This window comes from Polypterus senegalus, chromosome 6 (assembly GCF_016835505.1).
Source record: "Polypterus senegalus isolate Bchr_013 chromosome 6, ASM1683550v1, whole genome shotgun sequence".
Lineage (NCBI taxonomy): Eukaryota > Metazoa > Chordata > Cladistia > Polypteriformes > Polypteridae > Polypterus > Polypterus senegalus.
In genome coordinates this window covers 45986069-45996848 of record NC_053159.1, presented here as the reverse complement: position 1 = coordinate 45996848, position 10780 = coordinate 45986069, and the positions used below count along the sequence as shown (strand labels likewise).

The 10780-nt window shown below is 38.8% G+C and overlaps 1 protein-coding gene across 1 annotated transcript in view; it reads left to right on the top strand.

Moving 5' to 3' along the window:
• LOC120531008 (mannan-binding lectin serine protease 2-like) overlaps positions 1 to 9946 on the top strand; it is a 66361-nt gene extending 56415 nt beyond the window's left edge. The window contains exons 7-8 of the mRNA XM_039755925.1: positions 8272 to 8390; positions 9845 to 9946. Coding sequence (XP_039611859.1) covers positions 8272 to 8390; positions 9845 to 9931 — 206 coding nt within the window. The 3' untranslated portion in view covers positions 9932 to 9946. The remainder of the gene's footprint in view (positions 1 to 8271; positions 8391 to 9844) is intronic.
• Positions 9947 to 10780: the final 834 nt, after the last annotated feature.

Below are 10780 nucleotides of genomic sequence, written 5' to 3'. Positions count from 1 at the left end.
AATGAAATGCTTGGCCGAAGGCCGAATACCGAACGTGGTGTTTAGCATTTTTTTCCATTTATTTTGCCAATTTTTTCACCATTACAATAATTAAATAGTAAAAATTTGCTTTTTTTACTATTTTGTGTTGCTTTTCAGAGAAATAAATCAAATAACAAAAATACAATTTCAAAATATTTATTTAACACTGAACATTTTTTAACATTCCAGCAGATATTATACAAACAAAGCACAATATAACTTAAAATAAATAAATTAGTAAAATAAAAAAATATTTTTATTTGTCCATCTTTGAAGCCCCCCTTCTTGAATAGCCTATGTTAGGCCTATAACTGACTGCTGAAAGAATGTAACTCTGTATGTCTACAACAACAAATGTGCATTGAATAGTGCAAAAAATGTGGATGAACAAACAACAAATGAATAACTGTCCTAGACATACGCCTACTTAGCCTACTTCTTCAGGAAAAGTGGCAGGTTCTTCTTTATGAAAAGTAGCTTCTCTGCTTTCTCACATGAAAGTCGGTTCCTCTTCTCATCGATGACATGAGATGCAGCACTAAACAGTCTCTCGCTGTCGGTGTTTGTGCATGGAGCAGACAATACCTGCAGAATAGTTGAAATTTTTATTGCAGTTTTCTGACAGTTGCTCATTTCAAAACGAACAATGTCTTCAAGATAATGAAATGGTTGAAACCCAGTGTAGGTCTACAATTTTACTACACTGAAAATAGTTAAATTTTCACAAAATACATAATATAAAATATAGGTAGTAACACTTTACAATGTTTCCTTTTGTTAACATTATTGCATTAACTAACAATGAGCAATACATTTGTTATGGTATTTATTAATCTTCGTTAATGTAAGAGAATAAAAAATATTTAGTTCATGTTAGTATAAGTGCATTAACAATTTTAACAAATAGGCCTACCACTTTTGATACTTTTTAATTCAAAAATTAAAAATGTGATACTTAGTTTTAATACTGTATTAGTAAATGTTAACATTAAGATTAATAAATGCTTTTAATAAGGGTTTTTCATTGTTAGTTAATGTTAAAAATAGAAACTACTTATAAAGTGTTACCATAATCCAAAATATAAATAAAATCTTAAATTAAATTCCCATAGAAGTAGCCTACCTATGCCATCTCGCCAGGTAGGAAAGCGGCCTTGATTGGTCCTCCAAAATTCGAGAGGGTTATTGCTACTGGGGATGGGGACTTCTGAGAGATAACCATCTAACTGTTGAGCGGTTGAGCTTGTCCTCTGTCTTGCAAATGGGTTATTCTCTTGGAGGATCTCATCGAACATGTCAGACAGCGAGACTGTCTTGCTGCTCATCTGTAGTCTGAGCCCGTTTACTCTCTGCACTGTTTTCATCTCCTGCGCTGTGCATCACCTGACCATCTCCATCACCTAGCGGCTTTCCCAAATCCAACTCGGCCTGGATCATTTCTCGTGTGCGCAGCTTTTTCCCCACATCCAAGTAATGATCTTTATATCGTGGATCAAGCACAGTCGCGATGCAGTACAGGGGTTCTGAGTCCGCCTGACTAAATCGTGTGCTGACAGCTTCAAGAGTGCACTTTTAGTTGTTTTAACTCCGTGGTCTGTTTCAGCCTCTTTGTTTAAAAAGACGGCTTTAGTGCTGCAAGTAAAGGTATGACGTCTGCCACAGATGCATCAGATGAGCTCATCTCTTTTGTTATCTGCTCAAACGGGGCGAGAAGAGAGAGAATGTTCTCGATTAACACCCACTGGTATGCGGTGAATGTCGCGGGCAGGTCATGATCTGCTATGTATGTAGCCAAGACTTCGCTTTGGCTAAAAAGGCTTTCCAGCATATAATATGTACTGTTCCACCTTGTGCTCACATCTTGTTGGAAATGTTTTTGTGGCATTCCGAACTGTTCTTGGATAGATTGTAGGCGCGCATAGGCAAGCGGTGAATGTTTAAAATGGCCAACAATTTTCCTGCCTATCGCTATCATATCTGCTGTACTGCGCTGACTCAACAATCCCTCATTGACCGCCAGTTGAATTGTGTGTGCCATACACCGTATGCCTTTCAGATCACTATCCTCCATGGCTTTAGCCATATTTCTTGCGTTGTCACTGACTACCGCATGCACTTTAGATCGGTCGATCGCCAAGTGTCAAACATGTTGGCTTAACGCCCGGATATGGCTACAGCTGTATGGGACCCTCTAAACTCTTGAGAGTGAAGCACAATCTTTTGTAGCTTGAAATCTGTGTCGATCCACTGCGCAGTTAAACTCAGCATACTGGTGGGCCTCACATCCGAGCTCCAAATATCAGCCGTGAAGCTGAGGGCTGCAATATCTGTAGCCAAGAGCTCATGGACGTGAGTTGAAACGACGTTATACATCTCAGGTAAGCACACGTCTGAGAAATGCCGTCTACTAGGCATGGTGTAACGGGGCTCAATATGGTCTATAAGCCTGCGAAATCCAACATTCTCTACAACAGAGAATGGTTGATCATCCAATGCGATGAATTCCATTATCCTTTTAGTAATACCTTTAGCTTTGGCACTGTCATTGGCAAACTTTTTTGCCTTTTCTAAGAAGTCAGCCACAGATGGAGTGGGTGTCCTAGGACTGGGAGGAGCTACTTTCCTTTTCGCTGCTGCTGTTGCCGTAGCCGCTGCCGTGTCTTTCTCGTACTCTGCATGATGTTCGGGGTGTCTTGATTTTAAGTGATAAATTAAACTGTAAGCTGTACGTTTTTGCAGATGCACCCCCTCTGGACAATTCAGCAGAACAGTGTCTGCAAACGGCCGTTTTTGCCTCTTTCTCTGACGCTTTAAAGTGCTTCCACACTGCTGACATTTTTGCTGCATAAAGCGCGCGCCTCTCACTCTACGCGGGTTACTATTTGATCAGCGTCATTAAAAGCGTCATTGTTCGGCAAAATTTATTCGGCCTTTTTACTTATTCGGCCGTGATTTATTCGAAAGTGCTTTTTTTGGCTATTTTTGGCTGAATAATTTTGGTTGCCGAACATTTGGTGCATCCCTAATTTTAAGTTATTTACCTAAAATCAGTTAATGCTCCTTCAACTATTTTTTTTTTACTCTATATTCTAGTAGTACTTTTCGTCAGCACTTTTATAGGATATAACACAGAGAAATGCATTTACGTAACCACAAAATAAGGAGACAGACACCACATTTCTGTACTGTTCATCTCTGCAGGGCAGTTTATTGTGGTGCATAGTTGCATTTTGCAGGACTATATCCTTTTTTCCCACAAATCTGCTATGTAGCTCTTCATGCTAAGCTGGGAGGATCTTTTTTTTTTTTTTTTTTTTTTTTTTATTTATTAATTTTATTACAATCAATACATAGCAATCAAGTTTTACAAAAAAAAATTATGCTAAGAACAGATCGATCCCCACCCTTGAGAGAGAGAGCAAGCCAAACGGTGTAAAATTTAAGGCTTTTAAAAATACCTAAATCAACAAATTCTCTGTGCTTTATAAATCATTTCAAAATATTACTGATTAGATCCTGCCATGTTTTGAAAAAGTCTGCACAGATCCTCTAACTGAGTATTTGATTTTTCCAATTTTAAATAATATAACACATCAGTTTCCCACTGACTTAAAAGAGGAGAGTTTGGGTTCTCCCAGTTTATCAGAATAAGTCTGCGTGCCAACAGTGTAGTGAATGCAATCACAATTTGTTTGTCTTTCTCCACTTTAAGACCCTCTGGAAGAACCCCAAACACAGCTGTTAATGGGTTAGGAGGGATTGTGAGTCCAAGACTGTCTGAGAGGTAATTAAAATTTTTGTCCAGAATAATGTTAATTTGGAGCAGGCCCAGAACATGTGACCTAGTGAGGCTGGGGCTTGGTTGCAGCGTCGCAGGTTGGATCATGCCCTGGAAACATTTTGGAGAGTTTTAGTGAGACAGATGTGCTCGATATATAATTTTGAGTTGTATAATTGTATGCTTTGCATATGGAGCTTGAGTGAATTCTCTGCATTGCTACTTTCCACTCCTTTTCTGATATATTAATTGAGAGGTCATTTTCCCAGTGTCCTCTTGGATCTTTGAAAGGAAGGGATTGTAAAAGGATTTTATATATTGTAGAGATGGAGTCTAACTCCTTGAAATTGAGCAATAATTTTTCCAGCGTGGATGAGGGTGCAAGATGAGGAAAATCTGGAAGGTTCTGTTTAACAAAGTTCCTGATTTGAAGATAGTGAAAGAAATTTGTAGCTGGAATGTTAAATTTGGAATGTAATTGTTCATAGGATGCAAAGGCGTTGTCTATATAAAGATCTCTAAGCAAGTTAATTCCAAATTTTTCCAGATATTAAAAACTGCATATGTTTGTGAGGGTTGAAAGAGGTGGTTCTTTTGCAGGGTGCCACAGAAAGAAGCTTCTCCGTCTTAAAATGCTTTCTACATTGGTTCCAGATTCTAAGTGAGTGGAGCACAATTGGGTTATTAGTGTATTGCCGATAGCGTGTGTTTATTGGAGCACAAAGCAAGGAATACAAAGAAGTACTGCAGGATTTTACTTCTATTGCGGTCCATGCCTGTGTATGTTCTTCTATTTGTGTCCAGGTTCTTATCGACTGTATATTTGCCGCCCAGTAATAAAACTGGAAGTTAGGTAGAGCCATGCGCCTTCTGCCTTTTGTCTTTGTAGGGTCGCTCTTTTGATGCGTGGATGTTTAGAATTCCAAATAAATGAGGTTATTGTTGAATCTAATTGCTTAAAGAACGATTTATTAATGTATATTGGTATGTTTTGAAATAAAAAGGAGCTTAGGAAGAAAATTCATCTTAACAGTGTTAATTCTTCCAGCTAGTGTGAGATGAAGGGTTGACCATCTATGCAAGTCTTGTTTAATTTTTTCCATACAGGCACGAAATTTTTTGATAAAGAGCTTTATGTTTACTTGTGATGTTTACGAGGTATTTAAACTGTTCTGCAATGATAAAAGGAAGGGTGTCTAATCTAATATTATATGCTTGCGAATTCACGGAAAGAGTACACTTTTATTCAGATTAATTCTGAGACCAGAGAGCTTTTGAAATTCTGTGAGTGCTGCTAAGACTGCAGGCACAGAATTTTCTGGATCCGATATATACAGTACCATGTCATCTGCATATAATGAGATTTTCTGTTCCAGTCCTTCTCTGCTAATCCCCTTTATCTGATCAGTATTTCGACAATGTATTGCCAGTGGTTCAATGGCAATTGCAAACAGCAGTGGTGACAAAGGGCATCCTTGTCTTGTGCCACGTTCTAGTTTAAAGTAGTCTGAGCAAATGTTATTGATGCAAACTGAAGCTTCTGGGTTAGTATACAGTAATTTAATCCATGCACAAATGTTGGGCCAAACCCAAACTTCTCCAAAATAGTAAAAGGTATTTCCATTCAATCATGTCGAATGCTTTTCTGCATCCAATGATAATAATATTTCTGGGGTGTTTGATTTAGTTGGTGAGTATATTACATTAAACAGGCGTCGAAGATTTGAAGATAAGTGTCGGCCCCTAATAAATCCAGTTTGGTCTTGTGATATTACTGAGGGAGCACTTTCTCCATCCTTCTAGCTATGATTTTAGAGAGTATTTTAACGTCGTTATTCAGAAGTGAAATTGGTCTGTATGATGCACATTGTAATAAGTCCTTATTTTGTTTTGGAAAGACAGTGATTAGTGCTTGGCGAAAGGTTTGTGGAAGAGATTGGTTATCTCTGGCTTCTGTAAATGTTGCTAATAGGAGGGAGCTAGCTGAGCGGAGAATTTCTTGTAAAACTCTGCAGGGTAGCCATCAGGGCCTGCTGCTTTTCCACCTTGGGTGACTTTATAGCATCCAGTAATTCTGATAATGACAGAGGTTTATCGAGCTCCTCCACACTAATAGCGTCAATTTGTGGTATCTGTAATTTATCCAGAAATGCATTAGATTGTATATTGTCTTCTTTAAACTCAGTAGTATATAGGGATTTATAGTAGTCTCTAAAAGTGCACATTATATTTTTGTGTTCGATGATTTTATCTCCATTAGTGTTAGTAATTACGAGATTGCGTTGCACTTCTTGCTTGTGAATTTGTTGCTAAAAGCTTATTAGCTTTCTCTCCATGTTCATAATAATGATGTCTGGATTTGTAAATTAGTTGTTCGGTTTCTTTAGTTGTCAAGAGGTTTAATTCTGAATGTAGAGCCTGCCTCCTCTTATGTAGAGTCTCGCTTGGTAGTCTGGCATGTTCTTCATCTATTTTAGTAATTTCGCTTTTTATCTCTGCTACTTTCTTCGCTCGGATTTATTTCTGTGGGAAAGATATGAGATAATCTGTCCTCTTAAGAAGGCCTTAAGAGTTTCCCAGAGTATTCCTGCAGAGATCTCAGGGGATGTATTTGTCTCTAGAAAGAATTCAATTTGTTTGGATATAAATTCAGTACAATTCTCGTCAGCTAATAGAAGCGGATTGAGACGCCATCTGGGGTGAGTGTATGGGGCTTAGTAATTTCAGCTCCAAGATCATGGAGCATGGTCTGAAATAACAATAGCATCGTATTTACAAGATTTAATCTTAGGCAAGAAGTTATTATCTATAAAGAGTAATCAATCCTTGAGTAGCAATGATGTACTGGTGAGTAGAAAGAATATGTTCTTGAATTTGGGTTTAAAAACCTCCAGGGATCTGATAAGTTGTGATCAGTTATAAACTTTGTAATTATCTTTGCGGTGTTAGTTGTCGTTCCCCCTGTGGAGGAAGTCTTATCTAAAAGTGGATTTAGAACACAATTAAAGTCCCCAGCCATTATAAGTTTATGAGTGTTCAGATTGGGAATGGATGCAAATAAATTTTGTATAAATTCCTTATCATCAACATTAGGTGCATAAACATTTATCAAAATCATTTTACAGTTAGATAAGTCTCCCATGACCATCACATATCTCCCTTCAGGATCCAATACTACATCTGATGCTACAAATGGTACTGTTCTATGTATGAGAATTCCCACCCCTCTAGTTTTCTTTGTAAAACTAGAATGGAACATTTGGCCAGTCCAGTCTTTTTGCAGCCGGAACTGATCCTTACTTAGTAAGTGGGTTTCCTGTAAAAATATTATTTTAGCTGGGAGGATCTTAAACCACTTAACCTATTTCCTATGAGTAAAAGAAAAAGAGATCTCTTTAGTTGTAAATTAATTTGAAATGACATTAAAAATGTGTGAGCAGAACAGGCAGCCATGAGACCCAGCAGGCATCTTAGTGTGCCACTGTAGTAAACAGCAAAACACAGAAATTGTTAACTATTGAGCTTCACAACATCCTTACGATTCTTTCAACTTTCTCATTCCATTTTACAACATGATCACATTTCTTTTTTACTGTCCAGAACATCTCCCTGCCTTTGGTTATCTGTCCACCAAATTGATTACTGGTGCTATTTACATGGCCTATCAATCACTTCTTCAGAGTCCTTCATTTAGTGCCAAAAGTGTCAGTCAGTCATTTTCCCACCCACTATATCCTAACTACAGGGTCACGGGGGTCTGCTGGAGCCAATCCCAGCGCACAAGGCAGGAAACAAACCCCAGGCAGGGCGCCAGCCCACCACAGGGCACACACACACCAGGGACAACTTAGGATCATCAAAGCACCTAACCTGCATGTCTTTGGGAGGAAACCGGAGCACCCAGAGGAAACCCCTGCAGACACGGGGAGAACATGCAAACTCCACGCAGGGAGGACCGGGAAGCGAACCCAGGTATCCTTATTGCGAGGCAGCAGTGCTACCACTGCACCACCGTGCCACCCTGCCGAAAGTGTAAGATAGCATAATATGTGTTGGCTAATTTTTTTTTCCATAACTTCATCAGATTATTCAAAACATTTTTGAGATCACAGGGTATTTAGTTTTCCTGTTCCTGTGATTTGGGGGTTACCCTAAATATTAGTATTTTGAAATGCCCTTCCTTAGCAGATATTTAGTTTCCTAAATGTAATATCCTGCCAAAGTTTAGCTGTTTAAGAAAATGGGAAATAGGTTTTTGGTGATCATTGAGTGAATAAAATAATAATAAAATTATATATATAGGTGTTCCCAGTTCTGCTACACTCTTCCTGTTCTCGTTAACCTTGTGATCAGGAAAACAGCGATGCTGCTTGGGAATGAGAGGTTTGTTGGGATTCATTTCCTGGATTTTGGTTTGCACTCCCTTTTAAGTTTCTCAACTCCTAAATCTGATTTTTTTTTTTTCTTACCAGCTATGCCTTGTCCAGATCCAGTAACACCTGCTCATGGACGCCTCTCACCCAAGCAAGCAAAATATATCTTTAAAGATCGCTTTGTACTGACCTGTGATCGTGGCTATGAGCTCCTCTGGGTAGGTATGGCCTGTACTCAAAATACTATGAGCCACAAGTGTGAGCAAACAGGTCACTTCTGATTTCAGCTTTTTATAGTTTGTGGAGGTTGAAAGACTTGTCTCAGGCCCTGGGCTTGTTGGGGACGAATTTATTGTTTTTGTAATGCCGCCTTTAGTAACACTATCTCCAAGAGCAGTGGTGACTACTGCGATGGGCTACAGCGGGCAGGAATGCAGAATGACTTGAACAGAGTAGGCTGCTACATAAAATCTACATAAAAGCAGCTTCTGACCTCAGATTTTAGTTATTCCACAATGGCTGACTGAGTGATCCTTTTTAAGATCCTAGTCAGAAATTGATGAGAAATTACTTTCTTACAGTATTTGCAATGATGTACCAAAAAAGACCAAACAGTTCTGCAAACCTGTCCTTTGAAAGGAAGCTTGCAATTTAAGTGAGTTTTGCGTCATTCATGATTTCTTGATTGGAAAATCTCAGAGCTCGGATTTTGTGTGCAGTAAGATATAACCTGTTATTTACTACATGTGTTTTACATGATGTTAAAAGTATTTTATTGCATTTGGTGTGCAGTGTTACATAATATGAGCTAACATTTTTTTGCATTTGGCTTAAAATGTTAAAAAAATACACGCTGGTAATGTTTTTTATTTGTGTTGAAATATTACATACTACTGTATATGTTTATAATATCCCAAGAATGTGTTTGGTTTGTATGTGTGTATTTTCCCTGTGATGGACGGCACCCTGTCCTGGGTTTGTTCTTGCTTTGTGCCCTGTACCAGCTGGAATAGGCTTCAGCCTGCCCCTCAACCCTCAGACCCAGATCTGGATTAAGTGGATTAGAAAATGGCATAACATGTTTTTAATGGGGTGGCACAGTGGTAGCACTGCTGCCTTGCAGTAAGAAGACCCAGGTTCGTTTCCCAGGTCCTCCCTGCGTAGAGTTTGCATGTTCTCCCTGTGTCTGCGTGAGTTTCCTCCGGGTGCTCCAGTTTCCTCCACAGTCCAAAGACATGCAGGTTAGGTGCATTGGCGATTCTAAATTGTCCCAAGTGTGTGCACTGCGTGGGCAGGGGTTTGTTTCCTGCCTTGTGCCCTGTGTTGGCTGGGATTGGCTCCAGCAGACCCCGTTACCTGTGTTGGGATATAGCAGGTTGGATAATGAATGGGTGGATGTTTTTAATGTTTTGCATTTGGTTTAATTTAATAAGATACACATTGATAATGTTCTGTTATTATTGGTGTTATTAAATGGTCAATGTGTTGTGTAGCTGAGGAGTGACCCATTAGTACATTAGTCTTTACCAGGCCCTGACATGTATAATTGTACCCCTGACTGTGACCATACCGAAAAAATCTTTCTTTGATGTTCTCTGTCTCTCCTGTACTTTTGTCTACTTTAATTATCATCAATTTGTTTTCTTTTGACAATGTTTTCATTTTTTTAAAGGGAAACCAAGAGATCCCATCTTTTGAAGCTGTTTGTCAGAAAAATGGCATTTGGGACAAACCAATGCCAAAGTGTAGCTGTGAGTAACTCTTTAATGCTTCTTTCATTGGATGATCGGGTATGAAACAACTACAATTTGCCAGGGGTTACCCATTCAATTGGTGAACCCAGAGTAGCCAGGTTATGGGTCAGGAGGAGGAAAACCGCCCACTAGGACATAAGGTTGGAGATCCCAGGGCACAGAGGGGAAACGCCAGAAGGTAGCTGGACTGATTCAGGGGCTTTCCCCAGGAGGTTCCCTCCAGTATGGTTTGCTGTGCATCAGAGAAGGTCATTGCCTAAGAACCGGCCTGAATTAGGTTAAACAAAAAGGGAATTGTACATTTACAGTATATTATATAGGCATAACTCCAGAAGAGCATTACAAGGGGGCAAGGAAGTTAGGGGAATGTTTAAGTGTGTTGGGACAAGGACCCTTACATTCATCCTCTAGAAAGGAGTGCACCTATACTGTATGTATGCAGCAAGTAATTGTGGAGGTTTTAAGGTCTTGTTTTTACTTAACAGTGACCTGTATTCCCAAATTGGGTTACTTGGAAAAATAAAGGTAACTTTTTTTGTTAATGGCATTGAGATCAGTGGTAGCTGAAGGTTTTTGTTCCTCTCAGTTTCACAATCAGTGAATCATTTTATTGTAAATTGATGAATTTGTTTAATTAGCTGTTTTTTGTCTCTTATTCAACAAAGTTCAGCATTGTGAAATTTATGTTTATAAGAAATGTAGACATGTTTGTACTTTTTCCATTGCTTTAAATGTAATTTTCCCATAAATTCATCTTTTTTCAAAGTCAAGTCAAAGTGAACTTTATTGTCATCTCAACCATATACAAGTATACAGATAGACGAAATTGCGAAGCTCAGGGTCCACAGTGTAAC